This window comes from Carcharodon carcharias, chromosome 18 (genome assembly GCF_017639515.1).
Source record: "Carcharodon carcharias isolate sCarCar2 chromosome 18, sCarCar2.pri, whole genome shotgun sequence".
Classification (NCBI taxonomy): domain Eukaryota; kingdom Metazoa; phylum Chordata; class Chondrichthyes; order Lamniformes; family Lamnidae; genus Carcharodon; species Carcharodon carcharias.
The window spans coordinates 47,142,394-47,165,731 of NC_054484.1; the positions used below are offsets into that span (position 1 = coordinate 47,142,394).

General features: G+C 44.3%; 1 protein-coding gene across 8 annotated transcripts in view; it reads right to left on the bottom strand.

Annotated features, from left to right (window-relative positions):
• Nucleotides 1-1,911: 1,911 nt before the first annotated feature.
• The window catches only part of smpx (small muscle protein X-linked), a 31,172-nt gene continuing 9,745 nt past the window's right edge, over nucleotides 1,912-23,338 (bottom strand). For 2 of the 8 annotated variants that reach the window (XM_041211329.1, XM_041211325.1), the window contains 3 exons: nucleotides 5,517-5,578; nucleotides 5,254-5,340; nucleotides 1,912-2,514 (listed from right to left, as the gene is read on the bottom strand). In XM_041211329.1, coding sequence (XP_041067263.1) covers nucleotides 2,386-2,514; nucleotides 5,254-5,340; nucleotides 5,517-5,552 — 252 coding nt within the window. In that variant the 5' untranslated portion in view covers nucleotides 5,553-5,578 and the 3' untranslated portion in view covers nucleotides 1,912-2,385. Of the gene's footprint in view, nucleotides 2,515-5,253; nucleotides 5,341-5,516; nucleotides 5,579-5,996; nucleotides 6,016-6,077; nucleotides 6,286-6,559; nucleotides 6,579-6,764; nucleotides 6,990-23,338 lie in introns of those variants that run through there. The other 6 variants (XM_041211321.1, XM_041211327.1, XM_041211322.1 and 3 more) reach the window with 6 other exon arrangements.

Here is a 23,338-nt window from a genome sequence, read left to right on the forward strand (position 1 = left end):
ATGGCATCTAAAATCAAATTTATACCCTACTGACCTCAGTAAGTTTACCTAGTGAATCGTGGGGGTCTACAGACCAGGGAAATGCCATGGTTCAGTCACATTCTGTGCTGAGTTTCTTCCTTGATTGAGTGACAAAAAGACCTGAATTATACATGCTGAATCCATTCAACCCCCCCATGTCAAATAGGCTGCCTGCACCCATTGTCATAATTCGCGCATGAATAAAGGCTAGTTATAGAGTAATCATCATTCATCAAATGGCGCCTCAGTGAGGAGTCAATGCCTCAGGAGGGAAGTAGAAATGGCAAATCAAAAATATTTTAAAAGTCTATGTGTAAAAATATTTTATTCCTTCGGTCAACTATTTAATTTGCACTGTGCTTCATTTTGTTTATTTTTCTAAGTTGTCTAACCAATGACTACTGCATCTTGTGAACTGCTAGTATAATAATGTATTTGTCATATGTTATGTATGAAAGCATAAAAGTATTTAGAGAGTTATAACAGTCTATATATATGTGGCCAACCACACTGGAGTCCTAATACTTGACTGTCTAAAACCATTTCCTACATTACAACAGTGATCACTTCAAAAGTAGTTCAGTGGCTGTAAAGTACTTAGGGATATTGTGAGCTTGTGAAAGGCAGTATATAAATACAAATATAAATTTCTCTTGATTTTCAGCTGCACTCATGTTTGAAATATGTTACATTCACACCAGAGGACCTAAGAGGCAGAAGCCCCCAAATGCCAAATTTAACCTCACATATTTTTTTACTGAAAAAAGCTTATTTCACCAAAAGATACTGAATCAGAGAGGGCAAGAAAACTTTTCAGTTCCTTATCAGCATTCTGAAAAATAGCCTACAAGAAAAGTCTCTTTTTCAAGCTCTTTATAAGATGACTTTATTCTTCCATAATTTGCCTTTGTCAAATAAAAATGTCATTTAAAATTATTTAATAAACTCAAACTTTCATCTCTTGGGTGGTGGCAGGTAAATAAGCTCCCAGAAACATTGCTGCTGCTTATCACTTGATTTTCTGTCATAAATTGCACATGAAATGTTCACCAGGGCTATGATTTTCATGTGTTGTATTTTATCTATTAAATAAGCACAAATGAAGGAGGCCTTTCCAGCCTCATCTGTTTCGAGAAAATTACAAATCCTCCCAGATCAGAGCACCCAAGTGCCACTTGAATGTATAGGCCTCTCACCTTTACCAGTTGCTATATAAACATCAATGAATGATAAACAAAATGCCTTGAAACATAGGCTGTCACACTGGGGTTAAAATTCAACTATAGTGAGGTGCAAAATGAGCACTATCAGAACAGAGACCTGGTATATATTCCACCCAATACATCTATGCTTCTCAAAAATACGTTTTCACTTGCCTTTTATTGAGCCACTGCCTCTTAAGCTGGTACAATTCGGTGGAATGTGGGCACTGCCCACATTCTGCCTAGTTGTCCCTCAAAGTTGCACCAGGATCCCATGTACTTATGGTACCCTGAGTTGCATAGTTATGAGGCACCTGCCTGATTCTGGCCAACACTAGGACCACCCAGGGAAGTACCCAGTAAATAGTGAGGTGGAGTGCAATAAGGTAGTAATGGAACTAGTCAACAGGTTCTGCATGGCAGGCTGAGTTAATGTCTAAAATCTAACAGAGTTTGGAAAGCTCTAGTTCTCTGATACTAATGACCTATGGTCTAGAATGGTTATTTTACAGTTAGTAGACCAGTTCATGTCCTTAAATAAGTGTTACTGTTGTCAGATATGAAATAATCCCAGCAATCACATTGGTGATGATGTGTTCAGTCTAGAGGGCCAGGGTGTCTTGTAATATGAGTTGTGTCCACACTCATCACACTGAACAACAAACAAGTGGAAATGTAACTATAGGAGTTGGGCTTTGAATGCAGTGTTTATTGCTGTGCCATTATTCAGTAGATTTGTATCAGAGAAACTAGTTGTGGATTGAGCAGTCAATCCATATGTAATGTTTTAACATCCTAACTAAAACATTCACTAATCTAACACCCACACATTCTAATAAAACATGATTTATCAAACATTAAAGGCTTGAATTTAACAGGATTTCTGGTTTAATAAATTGTAATTACCTTATAATATAATATTTTATAATTACATTCTTAAGAAACCAGTATGAGTGGCTGGCAAACATTGCTTTTACAATAATGGAGGTAATCGTAGCAAAGGAAGTGTTTTGTACAAATTGCTGGATTATTCTATCAAAGCTGGTAGATCTGTATAAAATGTTGGGCCACGCGAGTTGTCCATTGACATTCTGCACAAGCAGCAGTGGCTCAAAGTGAAAGTCATTTAATAGACATTTCTGAAGCTGGGCCCACGTCTCTTTTACTCAACCTTGGGGACAAATTTGAGCTCACTCTTGGCATCCTGAAGTTGCTTGAGGTTGACTGCAGGTCCTGGTAACTTCACTGCTCCCGGCAGCTCTTTCTTTTCCTCTGATTTACTGCACGCCCCCTGCATCAGACGAAACCATTACTAAACTTCAGAAAAGAATATAATATTACCTTACCTCACACCCTGTTTCTTCCTGGTCTAAATATCAATCTATAAACGATGCTTACATTTCTACTTTTAGCACTCTCACCACTGAAGGTTGTGAGTTCAAGCCTTTGCATCCTGGAATAGTGTAAGCTTTGGCTCAGTGGTGGCACTCTCGCCTCTGAGTCATAGTAAGTGCCACTCCAGAGGTGCAAAATCCGAGCACAAAATCTAAGCTGACATTCCAGAGCAGAACTGAGGGAGTTCTGAACTGCCAGAAGTGTGGTTTTCAGATGAGATGAGATGAGATCTCTCAGCACTATTTTAAAGAAAAAATGGGGAGTTTTCCCCAGTGTCCTGGGCAATATTTATCCCTCAACTAACAAATCTGGTTTAGCCATTCACCACCAGATCTGGCTAGACTACATAAAGCATTGAAGGGTAATACTCTCACCTGCCAAAACTGTTCACTATTCCACAATCATCCTGGAATATAAAGATAATCCTGGATTTGTATGCCTACTGCCAACCGTTTTCTTAAATCTCTCCCCTCCGTTTCCTCCATCTTCACCGCGAACAAGTGCAGGAATTCATGGACTTTTTGGCCACTAAAATTGAGACCATCCCATCAGCTGTCTCTACCACCTCCCTTCCTTCCCGCAGGGCCAAGCCTCTTCAAAGGCTCCACCCTGCCCTAGCCCTGAACTTGTTCCTTTCTCGAGTATCACCTCTCGTGACCTCTCTGAGTTCATCTTGTTCATGAGACCCACCTTCTCATCCTTTGACTCCATTCCCACTAAACTGATGACCAATTTCCCTTCCTGCTCTTGCTCTTCTTGGCTCATATGTTAGCTCATATTAGACATTGTTAATGATTCTTTCTCCTCAGGTACTGTCTCACTGATTCACCCTCATTCATGCCTTTGTTGCTTGTACAGTTGATTATCCTAATGCACTCCAGGCTGACCTCCTATGTTTTGCTTTCTGTAAGCTTGAAGTCATCCAATACATTGCTGCCCTTGGCCTAATTTGCACCAAGTTCTATTCATCCATCACTAGTGCTTGCTGACCTACATTGGCTCCCGGTTAAGTAATGTCTCAATTTTAAAAGCCTCATACTTATTTTCAAAACCCTCCATGGCCTCACCCCTCCCCATCTCCTCCAGTGCCACAACCTTCTAAAATGTCTGCTCTTTTGCCTGACTTTCACCTCTTGAATATCCCTGATTTTAATTGCTCTGCCTTTGGTGGCCATGCCTTCATCTGCCAAGGTTCTAAGCTCTAGAATTCCTTCCCTAAAATTTTCCACCTCTCTGCCTCTCTTTCCTCTTTAAAAATGCTCCTTAAAACCTATGTCTTCCACCAAGCTTATGATCATCTGCTATCATATCTCTTTATGGACGCCGTGTTAAATTTTGTTTTATCATGCTTATGTGAAGGGAATTGGGACATTTGATTATAGTAAAGATACTATATTAATACAAGTTGTTGTTAAAACAGATTATCTGATTGCTGTTTGTGAGAACTTGCAATGAGCAAATTGTCTGCCATGTTCCCTATATAACAATAATGATTATAATTTAAAAGTACCTCATTGGCTGTAAAGCAGTTTGAGCCCTGAGGCCATGAACAGCGCTATATAAATGTGTGCCTTTCTTTCCTGTACTGGTGCACAAGTTCTCTGTACTGAAAGGATGTTTCACTTTGTAAACTATAGCATGTTCTTGCCCAAACTTATAAAAGACAGTATTTAATAAGGGGACGAGGCTTCCCTGACAATAGTCCTGTGAGGTTAAACACAACATTAAAATTGTTGATTAAAAAGCAAACTTCACACAATCCAGGTGTGCATGGTTCCATTGTTCTTTCACACTGGTGAATCATAGAGTGAGGTAAAATATTCTGGTATATTTTATTTCTTGGCATTATTTTAGCAGTCATGGCTAATTCCAAAACACATCATTGGCAACTCCAAATTTTTCATCACTCTCTAGCTATTAGTATAGCTCTACAATTAGCATTTACTTGCCAGTATGGTTCACTCAGAGCACCCTTGCCTCTGGAGTTGTGGGTTTTGGATCTTGAGCACAAAATGTAGGCTGACATTTCAGAGCAGTGCTGAGGGAGTGCTTCACTGTCAGAGGTTCTGTCATTTGGGTGAGATGTTAACATGGGGCCCTGTCTCTCCTCTCAGTTGGGTGTAAAAGATCTCATTGATCCATTGTGGAAGACCAGGGCAGTTCTCCCCCGTGTCCTGGCTAATAATTATCTGTCAACCATTATCAATTATCTGGTCATGGTCACACTGTTATTAATATATATATATATATATATAAACTGCGGATGCTGAAAATCCAAAACAAAAAATAAAAGATACCTGGAAAAACTCAGCAGGTCTGGCAGCATCGGCGGAGAAGAGTACAGTTGACGTTTCGAGTCCTCATGACCCTTCAAATTTATTTGTGGGACCTTGCTACTTGTTAATTGGTGGAGTTTCCTACATTACAATAGTACAATACTTTGGGAGCATCCTGAAGTCATGGAAGAAGCTAGTTATATATGAGCCATTAAAGCATTTTGTCTTGCACTCATCAGGACAGATTTGCAAGAATATTAATTGTAAAGGGAGCAACAATTTATACTGCATGAGAAGAGAGTGCTGATTAGTCGACAAGTGGTCTCTTCTTTTCATTACTATTATTCACTTTCACTCACCTCATCAGGTTCTAAAGGACATTCTTTTCTTTTGCTGGGAAGTCCAGCTCCAGGCAGAAAGGCGCCCATGGGGATGTTTATATTGGCCTGCAATTGGATCAGACAAAACAACCTGTTATTATCCACTAGCAATTGTGACAGCCTACAATGACCCCAGATAGAATAGTAAAAGATCGGGTCGTGATAATGTCACTTTTCCGCCTCTGGACACAGAACATCTGATAATTTATCAACTGCCAAGTTCTAAGGAATATTCGTCTCACCTGAATAGATTTGACATTGGAGCTTCGTTTGGACATTGTGTAGAGGGAAGCTTGATTTCCCGCTAGAAACGAGAAAAGACAATTAAATCCAAACATCCAGAATGTGGAAGTTGTACAGTGCTGAGCTGGAACGAACTCTATTGCTGTAACATTGTTAGTAGCCTCACTCAGGATAATCTTTCAGTGTCCATTTCAATGTTGCCTAGAGACCTCTTACAGGGACACAGAACATAAACATTCAAGCCTCTGTTCGCTCAGATCTGAGTGAATCTTTAATAAACACCAAAACGATATTCTCAGTACTGTCTGAAAACATTTGAAAGTATGTTTTCCTTTATTTAAACCAGCTACAGCAACCAACGAAAACTCAAAACACACTAAATATTCCTGCTGGTTCTTTTGTGCCGATGATTGCGTGCTATTTCCACAGCTATTTCAGAAATATAAAAATAGGACATTAATAAAAGGGAGGGAACAAACCCTACGGCAGTTCACATCCAGCGAACAGTGGCTTGTTACTAAAATCTCAGCTATCCCTAGATTAGGTAGGGATAATATTACCCCTTGAAAGGCGTTTATTGAAATTACTGTACGAAATAGAGAAATGTGCAATTCAAATAAAACTGCCGTAGACAACCCCATAGTAACTTTCACTGAATAACGTGCAATATTAACGATTCCCGCGTTAACATCCTGGGACACGGGTTGCAGTGCCTAACACAGAGCAAAGGGACCAGACTGATTGATGCTCGCGGTGTTAACAACAGGAGAATCATCTCCTAAGAATAAGCATTGGAGTCCAGCGCGGATTGCATCTGGATGAGTCACGACACCAATGTTTGAAAGTTCGGGTAGTCTGGCACACTCTTACAGCGGGTCAGTGCTGCTGAAAGGTCAATGTCTCTTTCTTGGAACAGTCACGTCACAGTCACAGGACTGGATCTGGCGCTTCCATATCGCTGAGCCCTTGTCCAACTCCTAGAGGTAAGTCAGTCCCACAAAGACACACAAAGCCAGAGCTAGCGAGAGACAGAAAGGGTCACCTTTCTAAAAGCAGCTCCCCAGTTATAATGGTCAGTCTCACGTCACCTTCTCCTTGAGCTATGGGAGGCTCTTCCTTTTGCTCTCTCCCCCAACAAACGGGACACTAATCCAGTCTGATTGTTCAACTGCTCAAACATGCCACTTGACCCCCGATCACACCAATAGACAACAGCAGAATGTATGCAAAACTTTCCAGAACCTTACCTGTAACTGGCAGACGCTTTTTATTTCGACTGGTGCAGCCTTTTATTTTCTGTTTGTTTTCCCAAACCAACAGATGGAAGCTGGATGTTATTTCCTGATATTGGTGAAGTTGAAGGTTGAAATGACTTGGGTGTTTTTGGACAGGGCAGAAGTCGATCGAAGAAGATAGTTAGGACCGTGCATCAGTTTAGTTTGGAGGCTGCTTGTGAAAAGATTCCTGACGTGGCTGACAGTTGTTCCAACTAAAAATAGCGCCTGACAGGCAGAGGCTGCTTTTTCCATGTTAGTATTTGCCCTTTTAACTGGAAGGGTCAAATGTGCATGGGTCAAACCCCCTGAATTAGGAAACCATATATCATCAAACCTTGTCTTTTTAAAACGAGTTATTCTAGAAAGAGTACTTTACATTGCAACCTAACTCTCTCCAAGATTGCCTTTTTTCACATCGGGCCTTACCAGGAATGCTTTGAACAATCACAGTTGCCGGAATTAGCATGTACCGCACCCACCCGCCCCTCAGCTGATGAATCAGTGCTCTTCCATGTTGAACACCACTTGGAGGAAGCATTGAGGGTGGCAAAGGTGCAGAATATACCCTGGGTGGGAACTTCAATGTCCATCACGAAGAGTGGCTCGGTAGCACCACAGACCGAGCTGGCCAAGTCCTAAAGGACATAGACTGGGTCTGCGACAGGTGGTGAGGGAACCAACAAGAGGGAAAAACACACTTGACCTCATCCTCACCAACCTGCCTGCTGCAGATGTATCTGTCCATGACAGTATCATAGGAGTGGCCACCACACAGTCATTGTGGAGACAAAGTCCCATCTTCACACTGAGGATGCCCTCCATCGTGTTGTGTGGCACTACCACCATGCTGAATGGGATAGATTTCAAACAGATCTAGCAACTCAAGACTGGGCATCCATGAGGTGCTGTGGGTCATCAGCAGCAACAGAATTGTACTCAACCACAATCTGTGACCTCATGACCTTGCATATCCCACACTCTACCATTACCACCAAGGCAGGGGATCAACACTGATTCAATAAAGAGTACAGGAGGGCATGCCAAGAGAAGCACCAGACATACCTAAAAATGATATATCAACCTGGTGTAGCTATAACACAGGACTACCTATGTGCCAAGCACCATAAGCAGCAAGTGATAGACAGAGCCAAGCAATTCCACAACCAACGGAACAGATCTTAGCTCTGCATACCTGCCTCATCCAGTCACGAATGGTGGTGGATGATTAAGCAACTCACTGGAGGAGGAGGCTCCACAAATATCCCATCCTCAATGATGGAGGAGCCCAGCACAGCAGTGCAAAAGATAAGGCTGAACCATTTGCAAGAATCTTCAGCCAGAAGTGCCAAGTAGATGATCCATCTTGGCCTCCTCTGGAGGTCCCCAGCATCAAAGATGCCAGTCTTCAGCCAAATTCGATTCACTCCACGTGATATCAAGAAATGGCTGAAGGCCCTGGATACTGCAAAGGCTATGGGCCCTGACAACATTCTGGCAATAGTACTGAAGACTTGTGCTCCAGAGCTTACTGTGCCCCTAGCTAAGCTTTTCCAGTACAACATTGGCATCTATCAGGCAATGTGGAAAAGTGTCCAGGTCTATCCTGTACACAAAAAGCAGGACAAATCCAACCTGGCCAATTACCACCCCATCAGTCTCCTCTCAATCATCAGTAAAGTAATGGAAGTAATCATCAACAGTGCTATCAAGCGGCACTTGCTTAGCAATAAACTGTTCACTGGCACTCAGTTTGGGTTCCACCAGGGCCACTCAGCTTGTGACCTCATTACAGCCTTGGTTCAAACATGGACAAAAGAGCTGAACTCAAGAGCTGAGGTGAGAGTGATTGTCTTTGACATCAAGGCAACATTTGATGGAATGTGGCAAAAGGAGCCCTAGCAAAACTAGGGTCAATGGGAATCAGGGGGAAAACTCTCCAGTGGTTGGAGTCAAACCTAGCACAAAGGAAGGTGGTTGTGGTTATTGGAGGTCAATCATCCCAGTCCCAGGACATCACTGCAGGAGTTGCTCAGGGTAGTGTCCTAGGCCCAGCCATACTCAGCTGCTTCATCAATGACCTTCCTTCCATCATAAGGTCAGAAGTAGTGATGTTCGCTGATGATTGCACAATGTTCAGCATTATTCACGACTCCATGTCCAAATGCAGCAGGACCAGAAGAATATCCAAGCTCAGTCTGACATGTGGCAAATAACATTCACACCACAGAAGTGCCAGGCAATGACCATCACCAACAAGAGAGAATCTAACCATTGCCCCTTTGCATTCAGCTCCATTGCTGAATCCCCCACTATCAACATCCTGGGGGTTACCATTAACCAGAAACTGAACTGGGTTAGCCATATAAATACTGTGGCTACAAGAGCAGGTCAGAGGCTAGGAATCCTGCAGTGAGTAACTCACCCCCTGACTCCCCAAAGCCTGTCCACCAAGGCGTATGTCAGGAGTGTGATGGAATACTCTCCACTTGCCTAGATGAGTGCAGCTCCAACAACACTCAAGAAGCTTGGCACCATCCAGGACAAAGCAGCCCATTTGATTGGCACCCTATCCACAAATATTCACTCCCTCCAAAACCAACACACAGTGGCAGCAGTGTGCACCATCTACAAAATGCACTGCAGGAACTCACCAAGCATCCTTAGACAGCACCTTCCAAACCCATGACCACTACCATCTTGAAGGACAAGGGCAGCAGATAGATGGGAACACCACCACCTGGAAGTTCCCCTCCAAGCCACTCATCATTCTGACCTGCAAATATATCACCATTCTTTCACTCATTGGGTCAATATCCAGGAACTTCCTTCCTAACAGCCCTGTGGGTGTACCTACACCACATGGATTGCAGTGGTTCAAGAGGCAGCTCACCACCACCACATTTTCAAGGGCAATTTGGAATGGGCAGTAAATGTTGGCGTAGTCAGCAACACCCACACCCATGAACGAATTTAAAAGAAAACTCAGGATTCCTGCTTAACTATTCCTGTTGTTTCATTATAAGTATACAGCTATATTTTCAGTCTGGGTGATATTGGAAAATAATAGACTGAGGATCATGAATTGCAATGGTGATCCCGTCAATAAGACATATAGACGAACTACCCCCAACCTTCTCGAATGTTTCAGATAACCTTCAATAGATATTGCAGCATATGATTGTTCTGACCTACTATCGAGGTTATCGCCACCTGTGTTAGAGAGAAGTCATAAAGGGATCATGCACACTTGGTGCAGTGTGCCAGTCATAACCTGCTCTCCCTTGACATCCACTACACAAAGCTGACTATCAGCTGTTACATTATATTGCTCTACATTAACAATTGTTTGTTGCTCCTTAAGGATCCCATCTCTTGAATATTATAGCCTGGTATTTTTATTGTACTTCTTACCAGGGCCATGCCCAGTCCCTATTGTTTCTTGTTCAGACTAGTCCCCGTACTTACTAACCTACATGAGCTCCGGGCCTGGCAGTACCTCGAATTTAAAATTCTCATCATTTTGCTCAAATTCCTTCATGGCCTCATGCCATCCTGTCCCTGTAACACCCTCCAGCTCCATAACCCTTTGGGATCTCTGTGCTCCCCAATTGCGGCCTCTTTGTGCATCAGTGATGTCTTTCACCTCATTATTGGCGGCTGTGTTCTCAGTTGCCTGGGCCCAAAACCCTGGGATTCCCTCCCTAAGTATCTCAGCCTCTTCGACTCCCTGTGGTCTTTTACTACTCTAATATATATCACCTTCTATAGCTTGATGTCAATTTTTGATTGAAAACGCTCCTGTGAAGTGCCTTGGGGTGTTGTACTATATTAAAGATGATATATAAATGCAAGTTATTTTTGTTTTTTATGGCATGGCACTATGATTTTATGGAATAAGTAATGCTTAAACTAACCCTTAAAACAGATCCAATAGCCTGCTTGGAAGGAGTGTACATTTTTGGATAGAGTTCAATGGGAACGACTGCACTTGAAAGTTTGATGATGTAAGACTGTTAGGGCAAGCTTCATATCTCTGACAGTTTTAATGTAATGATATTATGGGGGGACGCAAATGTTGAAAATCTGACATAAGAACAGAAATTTCCAGGAAGTTATATTTGGTCCATTAACCTAAAAGCAAAATACTGCAGTGTTGGAGATCTGAATGAAAAACAGGGAGTACTGGAAAACTCAGCCAGTCTAACAGTGGAGAGAGAAACAGAGTTAACATTTCAATTCCAGTCTGACTCTTCTTTGGAACTTTGGTCGATCAACAGCCTGACACAGAAAAGTCGGATGAACATTCCAGGTGGAAATGGGAGTTTGCCCAAGGATTTACATCAAAAACAATGGCCCATCAATGTTGTGCAGTTTTAAGAATAGTCTCTTGTCTGCATTTTCTTCTTCCAAACTGCTCTGTCCTCTTTTACTGAAGTCAGTGACAGTTATTGTGGCACAGTTCCATACCCACTGGCAACCCCTCCCCTACATAGACCCAAGTAACATTTGTCATGTGTCATTGTCAGTGGGCTATTCGGCTGTGTATGCATGACATGAGCACAATCATATTATGGTTGATTTTAACTGTTTTCACCGGATGAGAAACAAGTGGCAGAGACTCAGCCACCTGTTTTATACCCAATTCAATTTTCTATCCCTTGACAGTCTATCAAGGGTAGTTGAAATCAGCCTTCGAGTCCTCGCCCGACTTTCACAACAGAACATTTTCCAGCCAACTTCACTGGTTACCAAGTCTGGTTGGACCTAAGGTCTCAGAGGTCTTGTCACATGGCCTGCCACCAACTAATGTTCTGCCCAATCAGATTTTTCCAACACATATTCAATGTTTTTATTACTAAAGTATGCAAAGAACATTTAAAGAAGGACACATTGATTTTTTTTCCTGGGTCGTGTGCATCAATGTTTAAGAAATTAATAATTAATTCCTGGAAATCCCAGAACTATCCTGGAGGGTCAGCAATCCAATAGATAGTGATCAGAATCTTCAGTTGCTCCCAAACTTTTGCCGTCCCTAGCCTAAGGACACTTAGCCCAATGGTGGTGCATAAATTGCTGTCCAGCTGGGAGCAGCTAACTCAGCACAGGGATTGAATTTGACACTTTCCCAGTCTATATTGCCCATTACAATGTTGGGTTGTGTATGAATGACTGACTCATTAAAGGGACTATTGCGTGACAATCTGCTTCGACTGATCTCAGTCCAGTACAGTGAACTTAATTTATTCACTGGATGTGGGTGTCGCTGGCAAGGCCAGCCCATAAAGCTCATCCCTAATTGCCCTTGAGAAGGTTGCAGTCGGCCACTTTCTTAAATTGCTGCGGTCTGTGTGGTGACTGTACTCCCATGGTGCTGTTAGGAAGGGAGTTCCAGGATTTTGACCCCTCGATGATGAAGAAACAGTGATATATTTCCAAGTCAGGATGGTGTGTGATTTGGAAATGCTCAATAGGCTAGGCAGCATCCTTGGAGAAAATTGAAAGTCTTTTAAGCATGAATCCTTCAGCAGAAATTGTCCAGGAAGGATCCATTCCCAAAATATGTTCTATCTGTTAGGTGTTGTCCAACAGGCTGAGTGTTTCTAGCCTTTTCTGTTTTTGTTTCAGATTATCAACGTTTGCAATACTTTGACTTTAGGTGCTTTTATGCTGTAGGTTTAGTTTCACTGCAAAGCTATATTGTGTTCTGACTGATGCCAAACTGGGAATGTAAATCAAAAACCAGGGCCCAACTTAACTCCAGAGTGAAGTGGAGCTGAATGTGTAGAAGAGGTAGTCTGACTCTGCTTTGGTCTAACACTGCAAGAAGTGTAATTCTAGTGCCTTTTCAAACCTTGGTTCATTTAGCCAAGTTTTAGAAATTCACTTCAGTCACTCTCCCCCAGGGTAAGCTTGTCAAACAGGTACTCTCCCATGCCATTCTCAGGGACACCCAGTCTCTTCAGATTGGTGATGTGATCTCCAAGCTTCTTGATCGTCTTCACTTGCTCATCCAACTAGTGAGTCTCCAGGAAGTCACAAAGATTAGGGTCAGTGTTCCCAGAGGAGAGTTTGTGCAGATCCAGCAGACTCAGGTTCACATTCTTCTCCATCTGCAGAGCTCTCTGCATTGCCTCCAGACCATTGTTCCACTCATCCTGCTCTGGTTTCTTGACATCCTCCAGGATGAAAAAAAATTCTCTCTTTTACATTCTCAAAATGTATTCTCAAAATGAAATTTTCAATTTCCCCAGAGACAGACCCATCCATGCATGTACACAGGCATGCATAGAACACTGTTAAACTGGACAATTAATGTTCCAACCAGGCCAGAGCTGTGCAATGTAAATGGAGTACTATCTCATTGGAACCAGAACTAGAAATGTCACCTACAATTACTTTGAGTGAAAGACAGCAAAAACTTATTGAATGTACCACATCATTTGAGGCAGGGTTATTGGACCTTCACTGTTATGCAGCTGTAATTTAGACATTAACCTTATGATATGCAATTAATAAAATCCTGCCCTGGTCTGAACAACACAAAGAACCAGCACCTCATACATACATACGAACATATGAACTAGGAGCAGGAGTAGGCCACTTGGCCCCTCGAGCCTGCTCCACCATTCAATAAGATCATGGCTGATCTGATTGTAACCTCAAACCCACATTCCCCGTCAACCCCTGATAACCTTTCACCCCCTTGTTAATCAAGAATCTATCTGGCTATGCCTTAAAAATATTGAAAGACTCTGCTTCCACCGCCTTTTAAGGAAGAGAGTTCCAAAGACTCATAACCCTCTGAGAGAAAATATTTCTCCTCTTCTCTGTCTTAAATGAGCAACCCCTTATTTTTAAACAGTGACTCCTAGTTCTAGATTCTCCCACAAAGGGAAACATCCTCTCCACATCCACGCAGTCAAGACCCCTCAGGATCATAAAGGTTTCAATTAAGTCGCCTCTTACTCTACTAAACTCCAATGGATACAAGCCTTATCTGTCCAGCCTTTCCTCATAAGACAACCCGCCCATTCCTGGTATTAATCTAGTAAACCTTCTTTGAACTGCTTCTAACGCATTTACATCTTTCTTTAAATAAGGAGACCAGTGCTGTACACAATACTCCAGATGTGGTGTCACCAATGCCCTGTACAACTGAAGCATAACCTCCCCACTTTTGTAATCAATTCTCCTCACAATAATTGATAACATTCTAACAGCTTTCCTAATTACTTGCTGTACCTGCATACTAGCCTTTTGTGATTCATGCACTAGGACACCTTGATCCCTCTGCATATCAGAGCTCTGAAATCTCTCACCATTTAGATAATAAGGTTCTTTCTTATTCTTCCTGCCAAAATGGACAATTTCACAATTGCCCACATTATACTCCATTTTCCAGATCTTTGCCCACTCACTTAACCTATCTATGTCACTTTGTAACCTCCTTACATCCTCTTCACAATTTACTTTCCCACCTATCTTTTATGTCATCAGCAAATTTAGCAACCATTTCTTCAGTCCCTTCATCCAAGCCATTAATGTAAATTGTAAAAAGTTGAGACCCTAGCACTGATCCCTGTGGCACACACTTGTCACAGCCTGCCAGCCAGAAGAGGATCCTCATTTAAGACAGAGATAGGGAGAAATTTTTTCTCTCAGAGGGTTGTGAGTCTTTTGAACTGTTTGCCTCAAAAGGTGGTGGAAGCAGAGTCTTCGAACATTTTTAAGGCAGAGCTAGATAGATTCTTGATTAACAAGGGGGTGAAAGATTATCAGGGGGAAGCAGGAATTTGGAGTTGCAGTTACAATGAGATCAGCCATGATCTTATTGAATGGTGGATCAGGCTCGAGGGGCCAAGTGGCCTATTCCTGCTCCTAATTCGTATGTTCATTGCCAGGATTTTCTCTTCAGCGTGCGGGGTCAGGCCCCATATGTCGACACATAAATTGAAGCACAGTGTTGTTGGGCGTGTGTCCCGACATCACCGCCCGTCATTCCGATCTTCCGTTCAGTGTCCACGCACCGGAGTCGGCTGCGCGCCCGCCGACCTGTCAAAGGTCTGTTAAGGCCATTAATCAACCAATTAAACAAATTGTCAGGGCTGCCTGTCCAACCCAGGCAACCTTCGTATTTTTCATGAAACCTCATCCACTGGCGGGATGAGGTTTCATGAAGGGTTTATTAATTAAATAAAAATTTTCGTTAAAATTTATAAACATGTCCCAACTCATGTGACACTGTTTTCTTATTTAACTATCCATAGAAATCTTACTATCTGTCTTTATATTACTAGCTAGCTTTCTCTCATATTCTATTTTTCCCTCCTTATTAATCTTTTTGTCATTCTTTGCTGTTCTTTATATTCTTTTCAATCCTCTGACCTGCCACTTATCTTTGCATAATTATATGCTTTTTCTTTAAGTTTGGTACTATCTTTAATTTTTTTAGTTAACCATGAATGCTGGGCCCTCTCCTTGGAACTTTTCTTTGTCATTGGAATGTATATATTCTGTGTATTCTGAAGTATCCCTTTAAATGTCTGCCACTGAACCTCTATTGACTTATCCCTTAACCTCATTTGCTAATTCACTTTAGCCAGCTCTGTTTTTGTGCTCTCATAATTGCCCTTATTTAAGATTAAAATACTAGTCTTGGATGCACTCGTTTCTCCCCCAAAATGAATGTAAAATTCAATCATATTATGATCGCTGCTACCTAGGGGTGCCTTCACTGGGAGGTTATCAATTAATCCTATCTCATTGCTGAATGTCAGGTCAAGTATAGCTGCTCTCTGGCTGGCTCCAGAATGTGCTGCTCTAAGGAACTATCCCAAAAACATTTAGAATGAAAGCTGAAATGAATGAGTAAATATATCAATTTGGATTATTATTATTTCTAAAAATTACCATTTGCAAATGACAAGTAATTACTCTTGATGAACAGAATTGAGATTGTGAATCCACATATTCAATGATTGGAGACTTAAAGTTGAGAGTGCCTTTAATTTCCAATCAGTAAAGATGTAAATACATGCTTTTGATTTATTCATTATAAGTAATTATTTGTCATCTCCTAGCTGCATTTTCAGAAAGTGTATATAGAAATTAGATTGATTTAACTAATACCTTACCCAAATAATTAACACGTTGCTGCCAGAATGCTTCCAAGTCAAAATAATCCAAAAGTCTAGAATATTGACGAGGGTCAACGGGTGGTAATATGACTGTATATTTATTGTTTACAGTAATATGGGGCAGAATTTTCCTGTTGGGCGGGCCTTGCGCACCCACGCATAAAATTATGCGCGATGATGTCAAGTGAGCATCCTGACGTCACTGCGCGCCATCACGATATTTGGGAAGGTGGACGCACTATACGTTCGGATGTTGCACGGGCGCAAAGGGCAGGCGGGTAGGAGACATTTGTATAGACCTCAACCACGGGTGGGATAAGAGGGGTAAGTGGGGTTGTGAATGTGATCTTTCAGGTATTTAAGTGTGAAAGTTACTTAAACTTGCCTGTGTGAGCAGGAAGGCTTCAAAACTCATTCCAGCTGCTAGGACGGGAGTAAAAATGTTGGTCAGGACACTACAGTAAAGATCATTTCTGGGGCCTGCAGCTTTCAGGAAGCCTTCCCTTAGGCTGTCCACTGGAGGCACCTCATCTGAGGAGGAAGGGAGGGCCAGAAGGGGGAGGAGGCCAGGAGTCCACATTCAGCCTCCAGGGCAGCCACCTTTGGGAGTAGAGGAGCAGGCACAAGGGGTGCAGTGACAACAGGAAGTCCAAGGCGGAAGAAGCCGTAGATGATGCCAATATCCTGCTGCCAGGTTTTACAGGCGGTGAATCAGCTACCTCAATATGTCTGAAGTCCAGTGCCGAAGGAGGCTCCGTCTCTCAAGGGAGACAGTCACCTCCATCTGTCAGATGATTGGCCCTGAGATCTCCACAAATTGTGTGGGTGGGCACCTCATGCCAATAGCTCTAAAGGTCACAGCTGCCCTCAACTTCTATGCCTCTGGCTCTTTCCAGGAGATGGCGGATGATCTTTGCAGTGATTCCCACTTGTGTCAAGCAGGTGACAAACGCTCTGCTCAGGCTTCACAGCCATTGCTGGCTTGCCCTGCATTCAGGGTGCAATAGACTGCACACTTGTGGCCATCAAGGCACCAGCAGGTGAGCCCGGTGCCTTCGTCAACAGGAAGGGCTTCCACTCCACGAATGTGCAGATAGTGTGTGACCACAAGATGCTGATTCTGCACATCTTTGCAAGGTACCCAGGCAGCTCCCACAGTGCTTACATCTTCAGACACTCCCAGGTGCCGGGGCTCTTCAGTGCTCCAGCCTGGCTTGATGGATGGCTGCTGGGTGACAAGGGCTATCCCCTCAGAAGGTGGCTCATGATGCCTCTCAACCATCCAATATCAGAAGCTGAGCAGCGGTACACTGGGGGCCATGCCTCCACAAGGGCTGTGATGGAGGGAACCATCGATCTTCTCAAGATGTGCATCTGAAGAATGGACCGTTCAGGGGGCGCACTCCAGTACCCCCAAATCGTGTGTCGCTGATAGTGGTTGCATGCTGCGCTCTCCACAATCTGGCGCTGGAAAGAGGGGACGTGGTGGACGAGGAAGATGTTGGCGCAATTGCTCCGGATGCACACGATGACTCCAGCAGTGAGTCCGAGGATGAGCAGAGGAGAACTCTGAGAGGGTAGACGCTGACCCAGACATACTCCAGAGAGGCAGGGACACCTGGGAGGCTTTAATCCAAAGAACCTTCAGCTGGCAAAACACAGATGGACCTTCAACACACGCCATGGCTGCAGGCTCCACACTTGATACCTGAGTGCTAAACCTGGATACTAACATTAACTAAGGCCCATATCAATAAAGCTCAATGTCAACCCACTCACTCATAACATCATGGGTTCCCGCCCACTTGCAGAAGTAAGGAATCACCCTGAGTCATGGCAACATGTCAAAATTTATTAAGTGAACAAATGTAACTTCATAAAGCAAACAAAAATGGTGTTGGACATCACACCAAGTCTTTTATAAAGTCCTATGGGCCAACATAAAAGCACCAGTGAGAAACCCCTGGTGTGCCTAACATGCCTTAAATTTATGCTTACTGATGCAACGTCTAGATGCTGTCCCCTCACTGGCACTGGCATCTGAGACAGCCTGCCCACTGTGCTGTCCTGTTGGCCTCGATGACCTTGGCAGTCGTTTTCTGGTCCGTGGAGCCTTTGATGGCCCCGCCTGGGAGGGAGCAACCAGCTCCACAGCCAGCATCTCCCCAGTCACCACAGCCTCATTGGATGCCATAGTCACTGGCAGAGGGGCAGAGGAGCTGCTGCCCTCATCCAGAGGTCCCTGAGAGGAGCCCGCAGAGACGACAGGCAGCTGCTGCGCTGACGTGAGGTTGCTTTGGACCTCCCTGCTCAACGTAGATGGATGGGCACCAAGCTGGGATACTTGGTGCCCAAACCATCTCCCACACTGGCATTGACCAATTGAGGCCAATGCTACTGTGAGGGCTTGCAGGTCTGAGTGCAACCCCAGGAGGTCCTGATTGTTCTCCTGGAGGAGCCTCTCCACGAGAGCTGCCACTCTCTCCATGGAGGAAGTATGGCACTCAGCCATGAGACTCTTTGCATCGTTGATGCTCTGCGTGGATTCCTCAAGCATAGCCCATTGTATCTTTGCCAGATCCCCCCGCATACCCTGCTGCACTTCCAGCATTCGCTGCCTCACGGATGACTCCAGGGACACATCATCAGCCACCGGCTGAGCATGTATTTGGTTCCCAGCAGTCCTCCGACTGCCGGTGCCCTGGGCACTCTCTGTCTCCACCTGCACCTCAAGCAAGTGTGGTGCCCTCACCGCTGTGCCCCAGGACACTAGCCAAAGATCTAATTCCCACCGAGGTGCTGGTATCTGCGCTGGTGCCTGCCTGGATGAGATGGTGTGATGCTGGTGAGTGGATTTCCTCTGGGGCCTCAGGTGTGAGAGGTGGGCCCTCTGTCTCCTCCTCCCAGCCCTGCTTCGGAGATGCTGAAAGGAAGAGAAAGGATATTTGATTAGTTACAGTGCAGACAATGTAAATTTGCATGTTGCTTCCACCGGATCAGTATGCGCTCATCCTTCCATAATCAATGGTTAACCCATGTTGCTAACTTCAATCACTGAGCGTTCAGCATTGCTATGACTTCTAGGATACACATGGTGACCTAAGTGCTTGCCAAACATACCTCCCCGTGGCACCCCAGCTTCACCACCACTGGAGAACCTGGGGGCATGGCACCTCTCCAGATCCATGGCTTGCTGCTTGAAAGCCGTTAGGATGACCAAGTGGGCCTGCCCTCCACCAATCCCCATTTGCTCAAAGGCATTGTGCACAGTCTTCTCCTGTAAAGGAGAGAGGAGCATCGATTATTCCAGCCTGCACCTGAATTCCCATCACATCCCTGCCAACCCAGCCAGAGTGGGACATTGCAGGATTCCAATTCTTTGTCTCCTTGCAGCTGCCACACACTCACACAAACAAGCCTGGGCTGACACCCAAACCCACCCCATTGCCCAAATGCTGCCTCCTTCACATGTGGCACCACAAGGTGTTACTTTGCTAAGCAGGGAGGCACAAGCACATGGAGCGCAAAGACCAGCAGATGGATTGGTGCCCGGCAACAGGAAGCTCCCCTCCCAGCATGTTAGCACCCTGACTTTGACATGCTTCCCAGTTCCAGCCCTATGACTAGGTGCAGCCCCTTGACTTTCAATCCTATTCTATACTCTGGGTGTCAGTGTCATACATGCTACAGGTGCAGAACACATCCTAGCTCAACCCTCTCAGGGTGAATTGGGCATGGGCAATCTCTGCTGTCACACCCAGCAAGGGATCCATGCTGTGAGGGATTCAATGACGTTACTGTACTCAGAGTTGCCGGGGTGGGGAGGGGGGGTGGGGGTGGGGGAGGGAGGGGTGCGTGGCGGGGGTGCTGTGGGGTTTGGGAGAAAGGATGACAGCTGCATTAATTAACCTGAGGCAACATGGTACTCACCCTTCCCGAGCTCAGGAGATCATTGAATCTTTTGCAGCACTGGACCCATGTGCACTGCACCACATCATGGGAGCTGACACTCTCGGCCACTTCCTCCCACGCACGTTTGGTCAGGTGGGGAGGCTTCCACCTCCCATCCCTCGGAAGAAGGACCTCCTGCCATGCTGGCACTTCCTCCAGGAGGACAGCTAGGCACTCATCATAAAAACGAGGGGCACACTGCCCCGCTGGCCTACACACCCTCCTGGCCTGCCCCGATGGCCAACCCTCTGGACATGCGTCAGGCACATTGTACCTCTGCAGAGCCCTTCACCCAACCATTGTGAGCAGCCTTTCCAAGGCTGCCAGGCCTTCCTTTGTACAGGCCGCCGGGTCGCCATTGGACCTGGCAGTCTGAGCTTGCCCACTGCCACCTGCCCAATCCCACTATGCATGTGAGCTACACTGGGCGCACCTTAATTGGCCCGCCCGCGTAAAATGGTGGCGTGGACCCGATCGGGGGCAACGATCAGGTCCGTGCCCGCCCATGCCCACTCTGTACGGCCCGCCCAACATGGGGAAAATGCTCCCCATGAGTTTTTTTATTGTCATTGCCCCATTTTCTGAGCCCTTGAAGGCCACAGTCCTGCCCATCCTTGGTGCACATGTGCCAACGTATACTGTAGTAACCGAAGGTATAGCTTCTTCTGCTGTCTATTAGGGGTCATATGATATTCTTGGAGGCCCTGACCAATGAGCTCCAAGCGTGGGGAATTTGGAGGGGTGAGGCTTACCGATGAGAGTCCTGATCGAGCATGTAACATGTGAAAATCTCTCTTTAATAAAGTTTATCTGTTTCTTGTTGAAACCTGCCTGTCCGCTGAGTCATTATATTTGGCAACGAGGGTAAAATAGCTCCGACGCTGCACCTTGCCCTGTTACCCTGAATACATCGAATCTTAAGAAGAAAGAAAAGACTACTCATCAATCATGCCACTCTTTGGCAGAATCGATCTTACGATGCGACTATGGAAGACTGGAGCCAGTATGTAGAGCGCCTTTTTATTTCGCAGCGAATAAATTACCGCAGAGGAAAAGCAGAACGCAGTCCTTCTGAGCGTATGTGGCAGCAAGACATACAATCTCATTCGCAGCATGATGGCCCCAAAAGCGTCCAATTCAAAGACCTTTAATGAATCAGTGAACCTCGTGAAAATGCATTCGTGAAAAGCCATCTTCAATAATGCAGCGGTTTAAGTTTAATTCCAGAGTTTGAGTCCCGGGAGAGTCCGCCACAGCCTATGTAGCGAAGTTGAAGTAGTTGATAGAACCCTTCCACTTCGGGGACACACCAAATGAATTGCTGCAGGACCGATTAGTTTGTGGAGTTCAGGACAACACCATTCAGCGCCGTTCACTCACAGATTCAACATTGATTTGAAGCACGACCTGGAAATGTCCATCACCATGGAAAGTGCTGCGAGAGACTTGTAGGCTTTGCAACACATACAACATGGCGCTGTTCTTCACGTGGGGTGTGATGTGAAAATCAGGCCCACAACATCAAAGCAAGGTACAATGTCTGCTGTTCAAAACATGAAGGTTTAGTAGAAACACTTCAGCAGAGACTCCTAGGTTAATTTGTTATGGATGTGGAGGTGACCATGGGCCGAACATCTGTAAATTCAAGGAGGCAGAATGCCATTACTGCCATAAGAAAAGTCACAACATAAGGCAATATAGGGAGAAGTCAAAACAGCTGTAAAGCAACAAATCAACATGAATGAATTGAAAAATACAGCAGAACCTGAAGCTGCTGATACCCATATCTTTTCTCTGTACAACATATTTGCTGTAAAAACTGAAACTATCACTGTCACAATCCAAGTTAATGGGAAGCCACTAATAATGGAGGTAGATAGAGGAACCTCAACCACAGTTGTGGGAAAGCTCACATTTAAATACCTAAATCAAAGTACCCAGCCACTGAATCTAGAGCAGACAACCACTAAATTGAAGACATACACTGGAGAACCTAATCAGGTAAAGGGCATCGACACAGTACCAGTGTCTTATAGGCAACAGACAGCTCAGCTTCCAGTGATAATAGTGACAGGAGAAGGACCTAGTCTTTTGGTGTGAGACTGGTTAGAGAAAATCAAGCTTGACTGGTCTGAAATATTTCACCTGAAAACAGGAAGAGTTTCTGAACTGCTAAGGAAATATGACAGTGTATTTCAGGATGAGTCAGGAGAATTGAAGGATCTTCACATGCTGCAAGGATCCCTCAGGGCAGAGTTGGTTCCTCTGGAAAATCATGAAGAGAAACAAAATGAATTTAGTGCCACTCTGAACAAACTGAAGAAACAGTTGGCAGAGACTCAACAATGTTCAATGTTCCAGGAGGAAGCCAAGAGATACAAGAAAGAGACTGAAAAGCTGAAGAATCAGCTGAATGAAACAAAAGAGGCATTAGAAGGAAAAGTCATAGAACTTTTCAAGATGCGAGTGGATAATGAAGCCATGGGTAGCTCAACTACCGAACTGAACAAAGTTGAGATTTTACAGAGAGAAACTTGGCTGACTGTGAAATCAAAATGGCAAAACTCTGTGGCAAACAGAAAAAGAAAAGACAGAAATCAGATTGAAAAAGGCTAACCAGACACTAGAGCTCAAGGAGCTAGAATGAAGAGCATTGAATGCCATAAACATACCATAAACCATCCATGCGTTTATTCAGTGAGGATAAGGCCATTCTGTCAATAGCATCAGCAAGAATACAATGTTGGCCTTTGATATTATCCACATATGAGTATACCTTTATGTACCGTCCTGGCTTACATATTGCAAATGCAGATGCACTCAGTCATCTTCCATTACCAGATAGCATTGTACATGCTCCAGTGCCACAAGAAATTAATGCTATTACTGAATTTCTTGGATTCTTCACCTGTGTGCGCGAAGCAAATTAGAAATTGGAAGATCAGAGATTCAATGTTGTTGTAAGTCAGAGACCTTGTTTTGCAAGGGTGGTCAAATTCAGCTGTATCTGAAGAGGTGAAGCCATGCCATGCTCAGAAAACAGGGTTAAGTTGTCTAGATGGAATTTTGTTGTGGGGATCAAGAGTTGTCGTCCCTTCACAAGGTAGAGAACCACTCTTGATAGAGTTTCACAGTGCGCATCCAGGCATATCAAAGATGAAAATGCTTGTGTGAAGCTTTGTCTTGGTCAGACATTGAAAGTATGGTCAAGCACTGTCTCCATTGTCAGCAACAACAGAAGTTGACTGTTTCAACTCCACTGCATCCGTGGAAGTGGCCTTGTTGACCCTGGGTTAGACTACATATTGATTATGTAGAACCATTCTTAGGTACAATGTTTTTGTTGATCGTAGATGCACATGCTAAATGGATGGACACGTACAAAGTCAAATCACCAACATCGGGCGCAACTATCGAGAAGCTGCGTCATTGTTTTAGTATTATTGGCCTACCAGA